At 37.1% G+C, this 14,411-nt stretch overlaps 1 protein-coding gene across 1 annotated transcript in view; it reads left to right on the forward strand.

Moving 5' to 3' along the window:
• LOC306876765 (parapinopsin-like) overlaps nt 1-14,411 on the forward strand; it is a gene marked incomplete at both ends in the record, with an annotated part of 33,442 nt that overhangs the window by 10,442 nt on the left and 8,589 nt on the right. The window contains one exon of the mRNA XM_079428167.1: nt 11,892-12,217. Coding sequence (XP_079284293.1) covers nt 11,892-12,217 — 326 coding nt within the window. The remainder of the gene's footprint in view (nt 1-11,891; nt 12,218-14,411) is intronic.

Raw genomic sequence — 14,411 nt, forward strand, 5'->3', positions numbered from 1 at the left:
TGTCTCCTTATGCTTCCTACAGAGGCTACATTTTTCAGCTTCTCAGAAATTGACAGAGCGTTTTAGCTGTTTGGATGTTATCAAAACTCCCTTCTTATTTTGTCACACTCTACATCAGTTTCACAGAAGTGCTGAGAGCATGCAGTGCACATACACTATATGAATGCACAAACCCATTTTAGTCGGCTTACGAGTGAACATAAAGAAAGCGAAAGGATAAGAAGGGAAGCTTCCAAAACATGGCTGAGAAATAGAGAGGGATTGCTATGTGAGGTTTACACACTATGTGTGATGGTTTGTTTAACTGTATTAGTTGATGGACTTATGTCATTCTTGATGTTGTATTTTTAAATGATTTTTTTGTTTGTTTTTGTTTGACAAAAAAGAAGGGCAGCTACGATTTTCAGTACCAACTTCTTTTTTGATGTGATGAGGCCGAATTCTTAGACTTGCTTTATAGTCATGTATTCAGGGTTACTTACCTAAAATGAGTTTTTGGGGATTTCTGTAAATTATTGATGAAAATGATTTAATCATTTCAAAAGTAATTTTCAAATAAAAAAATTAATTAGCAAAATGTACTGAAATTAAAGTAGTGATCATTTCTAATCAGTTAGCTTCAGTCACACTCTAAAAAAAGGTGCTATATAGCACTAAAAGTGGTTCTTGGCTCGTAATCATAGGGGAACCACTTTTGGTGCTATATAGCACCATATCTATACAGCACCTTTGTCAAATGGTGCTATGTAGAACATAAGAGGTGCCATATGGCATTGTATTTCTTCAACAAAAATGGTGCTAAACGGCACCAACAGTAGTTCTTTGGCTCGTAAAGAACCTTTAAAGGGGCTTAACAGGTTCTTTGTACAGCAGTGGTGCTATATAGCACCTTAATCACCCCAAAGAACCACTGAAGAACCATACAGGAGCTTAACAGGTTCTGTATATGGTAGCAGTGCTTTATAGCCCCTCAGTCATGTTGAAGAGCCGCTGAAGAACCACTGAAGCACGAGTTATAGGTCATAAACGGCTTAAGCATAAACCCGTCGTAGCAGGTAGTTTTTTGCCTCTTACTCCAATTTCGCGCAGCATGCTTTCTGTCAGCTTATTGAAGTGCGCATGTGTGAAAGGAATGCATTGTTAGTGCAGATTTAAGCGCATCTAGACCGAGCAAACGTCTCGCAGTAAAGAAAGAAGGAAATATGGTTGTTTTAATAAGCTGATATTTGTGATTTATCAGCTTGTCATCTGTACATGAGACTTTTCAAAATCGCAAAGAAAAAACATTTCAGTTTTTAGTACAGTTGTTGTTGTCCGATATTAGGGAGTAAAAAAAAAGCCTGATAAAGTCTGATATACCGGACGATATTCTTTGTGTACATTATAGTATAGTACCAGTCAAAAGTTTGGACACATTTCCCATTCGTGTGTCTTTTCACTGGTACTGTATATAGAATACAGTATATACATAAACAGAATATACATACATAACGGAGATATGTCTTTTAAAATTCTGGCAGTTTAATGCCTACAAAAACGGCTCGTAGGGACTACAACGAGCTACTTCCCAGGTCCGTTACGTCATGAACCCAGATAAAATATGAATTGCGATTCTGTTTTCTAACGATTCTAATGGATTCACAAGTTTCAATATCATATGTTCTAGCAGTGGTTCTTAACACTGTTCCTCACATCCCCCTGCTCTGCACACACTCTGCATCCCTCTCTCTCTCTTTGATTCAGATCGTCAGATCAGCTCCAACAAACTGTTCCAATTATACACTTATTCACACAGCAACGAGAAGCGTTATACATGGACATGTGTGCAGTTTCTGTGCTGTATTAAAGCTTTAATCAGGATAAAACCGTATATTAAAAGCTGACAGAAGCAGTAGCACTTACAAATAACAGCTTATCTAAAAGTATGAGACAACAACAAACAAAAAAAAAAACACCATTAAGGTTCTGCGCAATCCTCTTCACTAATATCCTCTGCGTCTCAATCCGGCACAAATTCATAAGCAATGTTGACAACGCCATTGTTTACAATACAACCGGAGCACATGCTGCTAAGGTGAGGGGCGGGACGTTTAGACGATTTAGCGAATCACAGCACACTGGGACAGCTAACTAATCTGAGCTCATCACGTATTTCTGAGGGAGGGGCTTCATAAAACCAGGAAATAATTGGGGTGTTTATCGGAGAAGGGACAGAGCGGTGTAGAATAAAGGTAAATTATGTGAAAAATAATGCGTTGTTAAAAAAAAAAAAAAGCACAAACACATGTTCAGCTGCACCCCATAAACACAATCAAGCCTAGAAAAAAAGTCAACCACCCCTTTAACAATTTAACAATAAACTTTATTATCCAAAAGGAGACTGACATCAGTGAACTTCACATCACTTATTATAAATACCTTTAAAACACAAAAAAAAAAAAATATTTTTTTTTTATATATATACAGTATATATATAAAACTTGAATTAAGAAAATACACAAGGTAACTGTGTAGGGCAACATGCTACTGCCTATCCAATAGGGGAAGGTTTAATAGTAAAATGAATAAATATATGAATAATATTTTTTTTCCCACAAATTCTGCGTTGTGTATTTTTTGCTAATCAAATGAACATGCAGAACAAGAGGATTCATATTAAAGTCTTTTTGCAGTTTAATATTCACAGACACTAGTCTATATTGCGATTTGATTTAAGTGTACTGACCTGTTTTAAAAATTTTCATAAAAAATATGACACATTCCGTGAAATATTAAATTATAATATGCATTTATTTTTTACCTTACTTGCTCAACGACTCCCAAACGATTCGCTCAACGATTCATTTTTCCAAACCCCTCCTTTGCGTGATGCTAATCTGTGGTGATTGGTCGATTGGTCTCATTTTCATTTCATCATGCCTGTAATGCCTGAAAAAACAGCCTTTGTGAGCTCAGTGCGGCTTTGTGTACAGCGTTAACGGGGAAACCGCTATTTTTACCGCTCCAAAAGCAGCACCTAGTGGCAAAGAATTAATTTGCATTTTCATTCAGACCAAGCAAAAAGACCAACAAGTGGGCGGGAAATATGCTAAAGTTGCATGTTGACGTCAACATGAAATGACTTGGGATTCGTTTTAAAAACGACTCGTTTCAATTATTCAGTCAACTCTCTCTTTTGAGAGACAATAACTTTAAACATGATTTAAAATTTTGCAGGATGTTTCATTCACTTAGAGCTGAGTTACTCACTGCATGAAAGTTCATTTTCAAAAATGCATAATAGGGTCACTTTAATGTTATCAGATCATGCAGCATTAATTTCTAATCTGTTGAAATGTGTATGTCTGAAAACACACCTTTCAGAGAGGAGTTTATTTTGTGTGTGTTTCCTCTTGTATCATTTACTAAAACACACTGAGATTACATAAAAAGTTCAGGAATTGTGTATTGAATAGTCCCTATGTCACAGACTTCATTATGTGCTCCTGACATTATCTGACACACACTGTTCCCCCCTGGTGATTAATTGTGACTAAGGTTGGACTGAAAGCAAATGGGTTTTGATAGCATTTACAACAAAAAAAGGGAGAGAAAAACAGCGAATACAAATCGATGAGAAGAACAGCAAGAAATTTCTCACAGCAGGCAGCAGGCAAGAAACAATGATTACAGATTATTATTATTATTATTATTTTTTGGCATTTTCAGTGTTCAGATTTTAATTAGCAAAGATTCCATAACAGACCATTTTAGCTGCTTGTTAGCACCACAATGCAGAGAAAGATACAGATAATGAAACATTTTGCTCCCATGATGCATTTGTTTTTCGCTCAGGCCTAGTCAACTAAATTTGCTTGTAGCCAGTGAAATCTGCTGTAAGTATTTTCAGATATATGCATATATCACTGAAATAAGTGTTCTGAGAAATCACATATGAAGCGATGGGGTGGTTTAATTTAGTGGCTTAGATCCAAGGCAGTGTGCCCTGTTTTTATTCTTAACATGCTACTCCAGCAAATGTATTATCCCTGTCTGTTGGGAATTAGATTGTTTTTCTTACAATTACCATGTCTTTTGTTATTGGTTTTATTTATTATGTATTTACTGTGCTTCAAAATCAGCCTGTGATATTTCTGCTCTATGATCTATTGATGATCACTCTCACAGCTGAGTGGTACTTGTGAACATTCTGAGATTACGTGCAGCTTCTTTGCTTCCAAAATTTAAGTCTTATTTTTTTAAATTAGTTTATTCTTGTATTCTTCATTTCTAATTTACTAACTTTAACATCTGAATCAATACACAGTCAGTTCATGATTCATAATGAAAATTTGCATTTAAAACTCTTATGTGACGTAATGAAATTTGGCCCAAGAATGAAATTTGAAGAAGCTTTGAGTGATAATCGATGAAATCCATGTTACATGTAATGGAATTTCTGTCTTCTGTTGGGTATAGAAGAGAGGAAGAAAAAGTTATTGGCATGAAAATTAGTCAGGCACCTGGAGCTCTGTGTTTATTGATTCCATTACAGTTTAATTGTTATTGTGTTAAATGCTTACAGTTTCATGACAAGCGAACAGACTGAGCTTCAATAACATTGATCCTTTCTAAAAGTATGGCCCTTTTATTCAGAACAACTAAGAAAGGTAAAAAGCAGACAAATAACCTGGTTTTAGGTGATTTCCCATTTGTGCATTAGCAGGCCAGATTTGTGTTATTGTGGAGAAGTCCTAGTATGACAGGGGTTTATAATCTGTCTCCTGGAGGCTCACTATACTGCAGAGTTTAGCTCCAATCCTAATTAAACCCACATGAACCAGTCAGGATCACTAGAAACTTCCAAGAAAGGTGTTGATACAGGTTTATGTTGAACTCTGCAGGACGCTGACCTTCCAGGAGCAGGTTTAGACACCTCAGTACTATTTTAAATGAGCCTTGGCCCACAGGACACAACGGCACTTCTGGACCATGCTCGCATATGGCTTACTTTTTGCATGACAGAGCTTTAGTTGGCATCTGCAGATGGCACAGCGGATTGTGTTTACCGACAGTGGTTTCTGGAAGTGTTCCTGGGCCCATTTAGTAACGCCAATGACAGAATCATGCTGATGAGTAATGCAGTGTCGTCTGAGGCCCCTTTTTTGAGACCTGTAGCAGGCATCAAATTTGAAATGAGCTAAAAAAAAGTGTAAAATGTATCTGTTTAAACATTTGTTATGTTCTCTATGTTCTATTGTGAATAAAATATTAGTTCATGTGATTTGAAAGTCTGTTAGTTCTCATTTTATTCAAATTTTAAAAATGTCCCAACATTTCCAGAATTCGGGTTGTAGTTTTATTTAAAGCTGAGCTATTCAGCTCCACGATCCACAGAGTTTAGTTTGAACCCAAATCAAACACATCTGCCTACAATAATCAAGTAATCCTAAAGACCTTTATTAGCTGATTATGATGTGCTTAATTGAAGTTAAAATGGAATTCTCCCTCCAGGAATGAAATTTAATAGCTCTGGTTTAGCTCTGGGAAGTAAAGCCTCATCACCCTGGTGGTGGTGATGACTAATAACATCCAGCCCCAGACAGCATGGAATTGTGGAATAGGTCTTAAGTAATTTTCGTAGTCCTATAAAGATAACTCACAGCTATGGCTTACTATAGCCTGCAGAATCAGAGGGACTGTATAGACTAACTGTGTCCTAACCTACTGAAGTCTACTGAAGTCTTGTGTAATGATTCTCCAGACCATTTTCTTTGTAGAACTTGGCATGTGAAATCTGATTCTGAACTTCCTTGTCTCTGCTCATCCATGTTTGATGTTTAATATACACAAGGAGTGGTACTTCGCTCCAGTGAGATTTTATTTTGTGCTGTGCTCCCCACTGTGAACACTTCAGTGAAATAGTTTTACAGCTTTTTAGTTGAGTGTTATTACTTTCTTTAGTTCTGAAGCCCCTTCACTACACATTTTTTTTTTTTGGTTTCATGTTTGGATAGGCTTTCATGGCTGATATAACTCAATATAAATGCATATGTAGTCTACATACTCCTGAGTCAATTAGTTCTCAGTGTCATCACTTTTTGCTGTGTATTTGACAGCGGCAGTCCTGTCAGAGGAAAACATGACAGCAAGGTTTTAGGGTCAGTAATCCACACGACCATTCAGTAATCACATTAACATAGGTTACTGATACTAATGTTGAAATCATGATATTTAAGTTACTGATGTTAACTCAGTAAATGCTCTGACTGACTAGCGAATTTACACCAGTAGTGGTGTATTAAAAGAACCCGCTCAAATGAGTCAGTTGTTCATGAACCTCACTGTATGTGCAGTGTGTTTGTTGCAGCTTGCAAAGACAGCATTCACACTCACAGCATTCAAACTCACATTCACAACTCAGGTAAATATTATTGGAGATTAAGCTAAGTGGAAACCCTGTCATAATTGCAATAAAACTGACATTTGAAAGCTTTTTACTTTTATATAGATATTTTGCTTTACTGAAATATTGCCCACCACATACTAGTATCATGGTTCCCTGTTTGAGACAAGCAGAGTTGCTCATGATCTCAGCTGAATGCTTGATGCTTTTGGCACCCTAAAATAGAAATAGCCTACATTTGTGAAGGCAAAAGTCGAAATCTGATTGGCTGACTTCTACAAGTTTTCAGGGGAGTGTAGTGTGCAGCAATCTTTAACAGTCCGGCGGGAAACAAAAGCAGTGTTTACACGTTCTGAGTATGCAGCAGTGAGTACTTCAGAGTACTAAATACTAGATTTAAAAAAATTTGTGAAGTTTATGGCACATTTAAACAGTTTATTTGTTTGAGGCACAGAGATGAGTTCACATGATTTAATTTGGTTAGTTATCATGACAACTCTGTCATATCCATTACTATGCTAAAATCTTCAATGTTAATGTATGTTAATGGTCTTGGCTGAATAGATGTTTCTGAATTGCTGCTGCTGTTGGTTCTAGCTGTAATTGTAGATTATTACTGCTTCTGCAAGCAAGTACGGGAACTTGCTACTGCCAATGCATACGACGATATGGTGCTGTGAATATGGAAGACATACTGTTGCTGCACAAATAGCATATAATATAACCTGCAGTAGATCTCTACAGGTGGAGCTGGGGAAGGTGGAGGGTTTCAGAGGAACTCTGAAAGCACGCTGCTAAATACTCAAGTGGTTGCAAACCAGCCATTTAAATGTAAAGCAGAAAGCACATTGGCTGCTTATTCAACATGAACCAATCAGCTTGTGCCAAGTCATTTTACACTGTGAATATCAGTTACGTTACGACCCATCAGCCTGCACCATCTAGAGTTTCATGAAAGAACTAGACGTTTGTTGTGTCACATTTATAATGGCGTATCAGGTGAAGTAACTCACTGAGAAGAGAATTTCTGTGGCATATGCAGGGAAACATTAAAGTACAGAAGTTCAAAGATGCTAAACACTCATTCCACTATAGAGCCCAGACCTTATGTTGTCAGGCAAAGGTCTGGCTACATGAGACTGTGCTGCTTGTTGATTTATCACGCTACGTCTGGTTAGGCTATGATGTAAACTCATCCTCTCTGTTCACCATCTGTCTGAAGTTGACCTGGTATTGCAGTGACAGATTGAAATATTGTCTCCAGTGTCTCTCTTATGAGTACATCTGATACATTTTCTTTTTAGTAACACACAACATTACAAACTGTTGTTCCTACCTAAATGCCTGAAATTTTCAATTTGCAATTCTTTTTAACTATTACAAATTACTCGGATCAACCCATTCTTATAGATTTCAAGGTTAGTGCTTACCTTTAATAATGGCTATTATTATGGTGAAGTCGTGACCTAATGGTTAGAGAGTCTTGTAGGACTTGTAATCCAAAGGTTGCAGTTCGAGTCTTGGGCCGGCAGGGATTGTAGGTGGGGGGAGTGAATGTCCAGCGCTCTCTCCACCCTCAATACCACGACTGAGGTGCCCTTGAGCAAGGCACCGAACCCCCAACTGCTCCCCGGGCGCTGCAGCATAAATGGCTGCCCACTGCTCCGTGTGTGTGTTCACTGCTGTGCGTGTGCACTTTGGATGGGTTAAATGCAGAGCATGAATTCCGAGTATGGGTCACCATACTTGGCCTTATGTCATGTCACTTTCACTTTTATTACTCACATTTAGGGTCTGTTCATTTGTTGCTTGGTTGATAGTGCCTCTGTCAGGAACTCTTATCACAGTGAATGATGTGTAGAATAATTTAAAGAATAAACGAAAAAAGAAAAACAAACTTTTACTACAGAGAATACTGCTGTAATGATATACTTTAATTGTTAAAGGACTATATCAGCTTAAATGTATCTTTATTTTGACAGAGACTCATTTTAATTCATCTCTCAAAGTGTAAAAACATCAAAAGAAAGACACCAGAGAAAGACTCTTAAAACTGAAGATTTTGGGGTGATCACAATAATCATTAATAATGTACAGTTTCTACGTCACCCTGTTTAATCTTAACACTTAACCGTAAATCATATCTAGCTTGCATTTTGTGTCTAGATTCAAAAATGGTTTGTCAAACCCAAGAGCCAGATATTCAAGACTTGAAATATAGTGCACGCGTTTCATGATCCACTTTTATGATATTTTAGTGGAATATTTCAGGATGTACGATCCATTCAAATCATACTATAGCAGGAGCTATAAAAGACTGTGAAAAACTAGCCTCATTGTGTTCCTACCACTCTATTTTTTTCTTCCCGTTCTGTTTTCTGTCTTTCACATGTTTTATTCTCCTCTGTTTCTCTCTCCTTATTGATTTCACCATCATGTCAGGTATCCTGTTACCATTCTTCCCTCAGTCTTCTTTCTCCCACCCATTCTTATATAAATTGAACAGATCACTCAACTTGTCTTAATATTCTGATAAAAATGTATTGCCGACAAGTTCTTCAAATACAGTAATGCTATGTGAACTTAAAAGGTTAGTTCACCCAAAAATATTAATTCTGTTGTCATTTACTCACCCATTTTTCTTAATGTTGTTACAAATCTGTATGACTTTCTTTCTTCAGTGGAAGGCAATAGAAGATAATTTGAAGAATGTTTCAACTGTTTAGTTAGCAATTTTCTTCAAAATATTTTCTGCTGTGCTCCACAGAAGAAAGAAATGACACAATTTGTTGCTTAATAATCTTTAGTACAAATTGCAGAACAACACATTAATCTCCCGTTCTACTGAGGGACCAGAGCTCATTAAGCCTGCTTCTCTAACATTTCAAGCTTATATTACATCATTATGATAATAAGAGGGCATTTGTACAAATGTGTATACAATTTTTATCAACAATTAGCCTTAAGTACATCAGTGTTTATCGAGAGGTCTGTAATGTGGATTGAAGAGCGTCATACTGTTCTGTCTTGCTACTTAGTTTTTCATTACATATACGATTAAATTGATTCTGTTGTTAAGGAGAGATAGGACCAATATTTCTGCTGTAACAGGGAGTGAAAGGACATAATGAACAAATGCTCCATTTTTAGAGATTTTTTTGATCGATTTTGAATGCAACCTTGCATTGATAACTTACTGCTATAGCTTTTTGAGCTCTTTATGGTTGATGAGTCCTGAAGGACAGGAAATTTGGAACAGAGACACAAGACACAAACTTTGTGACTAAACAGCGAAACAATAAAGAAGATGCCAAAGAAAATTTGTGTCTGTGTGTGTGTACTGAAAAGGTCTAAAGGTGAAACTGCTAAAAGGGATTTTTGTGGTGGCAAAAGCCTTGAAGTGACAAATATGAAATGGCAGTTCATGTCCCTATGTGCCTTTTTCATTGAAGACCTCTAACAAAGCTTATTTTTTCAGAGTTACACATTCACTTGTACAACCTTTTGGACTTGGCCTTCATTGGTGCACTGGAGACAATATCTACAGTGACAGGAATCTACAGCGGCCCCAAATAGTCACTGGACACCAGTCACACGAAAGTCTTAATGTCACAACAAAATATCAAACCACATGGAATCAACAAACAAATGTGGCTATGTCTGTTCTAACTAACTTCACTTTTTGTTCTTAAGGCAGCTAGTAGGTCATAAGCTCTCCGTAAAGTTATATATAGTCGCATAATATGGCATTTACCCCCAATGATTCACTAGCAGCTTTCAAGTGCATGAGCAGAAGTTGTTGAAAAGCTATGAATCTGAGTTTATGCTTAATCTTATTTTGACTCATGTAATTAACAGTAAACATGTTTTCATTGAAATGTGACACTACTTAATCAAACATCATATTATTTTTTTGCCTTTACTAGTTTTTCTGGCTTTCCTTTTCAGCTGGTGAAATTCATGTTCAATCAGATTTAAATCTGGAGATTGACTTGGGCAATCTAAGACTTTCCATTTCTTTGCCCTTATAAATTCCTTGACTGAACTGGCAGGGTGTTTTGGGTCATTGTCCTGATGCAATATGAAGCACTTCCCAGTGAATCTGGTGGCATTTTCTTGAATATTGGTAGGCAAGATGGTTTTGTACCCTTCCAAATTCATTCTGCTACTGTCATCATACATTAAGTCATCAGTAAAGTTGAGAGGGCCTGTTCCAGAGGCAGCCATGCATGCCCATGCCATGACACCACCTCCACCATGCTTTACAGATGAGGCTGTATGCTTGGGATCATTGCGGTTACCTTTTTTTAGCCACATTTTTGCTCTCCCATCACTTAGATAAAGGTTCATCTTTGTCTCATCGGTCCATAAACACAGTTCCAAAACTCTTCTGGATCACCTTTGTGCTTTTTTGCAAATTCTACTCTTGTCTTTCTATTTTTGGTGCTGGTCAGAGGTTTGCATCTTGCTGTGTAGCATCTGTAATTCTGTGTCAAAGTCTCCTGAGGACAGTAGATTGTCAGAGCATCACCCCAGCTTTCTGGAAGTTGTTGGTGATTTTACAGACACATCTTTTAGGATTCATTTTTACAGCTTTTATGATTTGTCTGTCATCAACTACTGTTGTTTTCTCAGCCAATCAGGTCATTGTTGGTTGCTGGTGTTGCTAGTGGTTTCTAAACTCTTGATTTCTCCATGCCTTTTGTTTTTGCTAGAACTCTAACTGACTTCCTCTTTTCTTTTAGCATCCAAATTGCTTGCTTTTCAATCTGTTATTTTATTCCAACCATTACTCCTCGTCAGATGCTTTTGTAAGTATTATGTTTATATGTAGAATTATATTTCAAATAAGTTTAATGATGCAATGCAAACATTTTTTAGCAGTAAGTTAGTGGCCCTTTACATGATCAACTAACATTTGACAACCACAAACTACTTGAAATGCATAATTGCTTTGTTGAAATGTTTTATTTCAATATCTAATGCAAATACAAAGTTCTGGCATGAAACATGAAAAGATGCCGCAGTCCAATAGGTCAAACTCAAGTTGACAATGATATGGAGAAGCTTGTTTTTTTTTGTACCAGCAGACAATGAGATTGCTGCTCAACATTCAAATACTTGGCTAGTGCTTGCTGTAGCAGTTGCAGTGCACTTAGATCAGCTACTGATTCACATATGCTATATGGGGGTTATTTCATATATGACATATGTGCAGTAGCAGTATTTCTTACATGCTCACAGCAGCAAGTCAGAACTTACAATCAGAACAGCGTAGCAGATCTATTCCACCAAGACCAAACACATTAACATTAACATTGTCATCTGCATCACCATGCCAATCGCTCCGAGAGTCATGACATAAATATATTTAAATATTTCTAAGCTTCACTAAAGTGCTTCGGGGTCGTTTTGAAGTCTACAGCTGCTCTTCACACAAAAATGGCCCTCAGTTTCAGCTAAGTGCCACACTTACCCTATGTTTTCTCTCTCTCTTCTCTCTCAGGCATTGTGTCTCTGATATCCTTGGTGGTTCTTTCTTACGACCGCTACAGCACATTGACGGTGTACCATAACCGCGGCCCAGACTATCGCAAACCTCTTCTGGCAGTAGGGGGTTCATGGCTCTATTCTTTGATCTGGACAGTGCCCCCTCTTCTGGGCTGGAGTAGTTATGGGCTGGAGGGGGCGGGAACCAGTTGCTCTGTATCATGGACCGAGCGCACAGCCCAGTCTCATGCCTACATCATCTGCCTGTTTATATTCTGCTTGGGCTTACCAGTGCTCATCATGGTCTACTGTTATGGGAGACTGCTATATGCCGTTAAACAGGTAAACTGCTGTTCTGTGTTGTGCGTCAAAACGGTTTGGGATTAAAAGCTTCCTTCATTTCTGTTACTGAATATGTAAAGGCTCTGACAGGATCTCTAGATGTTTGGAAGATTCTGCCAATTCTGTGAATGCACACTGATTCATCTAAACGCAGAGAAACTGAAGTGCTAATTCAGAGGAACTAGACTTTTTAATTGGTTGCTGGAACAAAAAATTGGTTATCGAACGTTGTTAACTTAGTTTAAACCCATTTTTTTGGAGTCATGAGGAGGAGAAGAAACTTGTAGAACTTTCTTTCCAATGCCTTGCATACATTTACACACAAAACAACAACAACAGAGAACTTGCCAGAAATGGGACTGCATGTTATATCATCTTAAACACTGAAGTAATTTACAGCTGCATTTTTAGCAAACGTAGTAGTGGAACAGACGCTTATTTGATCCAGTTTGCAGTATATTCTAATATTCTGGCCAAAAACAGCCAACTGGACAAGACATGTCCTCAAGACAGTTTTCTTTATTTTAACCATAGAAAAATATCCTTATCCATTTACAGCATGTTCTGTACAATTGGCTGTTCATTGAGCAACCTGTTAAGAGTTAATCAGGATTGCAGTGTGATTGGACTTTGATGCTGTATTATTTGGGTGTCCCAGTCACTGGAGTGTAATTGAGTTCAGTTGGCTGCTGTGTGGAGGATGACATACAAATTTGCACTCTGGCTTGATAGATTTATCCATCCAAGCCAGTGTGACAGTTCCCCGTGTGTGCAGTTTATCATGTTGACTTTCTGATGTAATATTAATCAAGACATTTTCTCAAATCTGTGACTTGCTGGGTGAAATATGAAGCTTATATATGATGCTTCATGTATAATGTGAAGGGTACATGCAATAAATTGGGTACTATAAGAAATTCAGACATTCATGATCCCATCTACTCAGCATCAGTCACATGCAGAGAAATTTGATTTCCACAGAATGCTTGTAATAGATAAAAGGAAGATCAGGAAGGAAGATGACTTTCTGTAAATGACAGTTATAGTGACTGTAATTATAGGGCCTTGCCAATTTCATTAGTTACGTTTACATAGAGCCTAATAATTTAAGAATTCAACTCATAACTCTTTAAGCTTGATACAAATGAAATTGTATGCATTCTTATTTATGAATTCTTATGTGTTAAGCTAGCACCATGACAAGGAAGTTTTCTTGGCATATTTTATAGATATTAAAGGGGTCATGACATGGATTTATTATTTTATTTATTTTATTATTTTAATAAGTCCCTTGAGGTTTCCTTACAATGTAAATATTCCCTATATTTTTAACCCTCATTCTGACCCTCTCTCTAAAATGACCTGTTTTAAGAGGCTTATCAGGAATCGGCCACTGTTATGATCGGCTAACGTTGTTGCATAGGAAACAGTATCAACGTCCCCTCGCTATTGCGTGTGAGTGTTTTGAAAACATGCTAAAAAAAAAAAAAAAAAGTAATTTCCAGCCAAAGCATTATTAAATAATTTACTCATGGTTTGTGATGCAGTTGCAGTCAGATCTAGTACGGCTTCATCTTTCAACAAATGTTTCTTTATGAACTCTCCATTACACCGTGCCCCGTTTACAAAACAAAATACCCCGATCAATCCTCTGACACGATCCGGGATGCCTTTAAAAATAAACTATTCTCTTGTTCCTTGCGCTAGGGTCCTTCTGATATCTGTACAGAGATACAACGTTCTTTCACTCTATTTATCCTGAAGACAGACTCGAGGGCATTGACTGTGTCAGAAAACTCTGTTTTTGGAGCTTGATTAAATAAATGTTTTGTTTATAATGAGGAGGATGTTTTAAGCCATGCAACTTGCAGAATGTTTTAATGGTACAAAGGCCTCTTATATGCCAAAGGATCAAGGCAAATTTGATTTCTCATGTCATGACCCCTTTAATGTCATTTTTTTTTTCTTTTTAGAAAAAAGTATAAATAAATGATAAAGCAATGCTTTACAAATGTATTAGGCCACCTTTCATAATTAAGAGAGAAAACTAAATTTTCTAATTTGTCAAAATCTTGTCTAAAACTAAAAATGGTATTGTCATTTATTAGGCAAATAAACTGAAACAACAACAAAATCTCCACACATAATAACCAAAAAACATTATGTGTTTTATTTTCATTTTGTATGGTCTCCT

This window comes from Barbus barbus (genome assembly GCF_936440315.1).
Source record: "Barbus barbus genome assembly, chromosome: 11".
Lineage (NCBI taxonomy): Eukaryota > Metazoa > Chordata > Actinopteri > Cypriniformes > Cyprinidae > Barbus > Barbus barbus.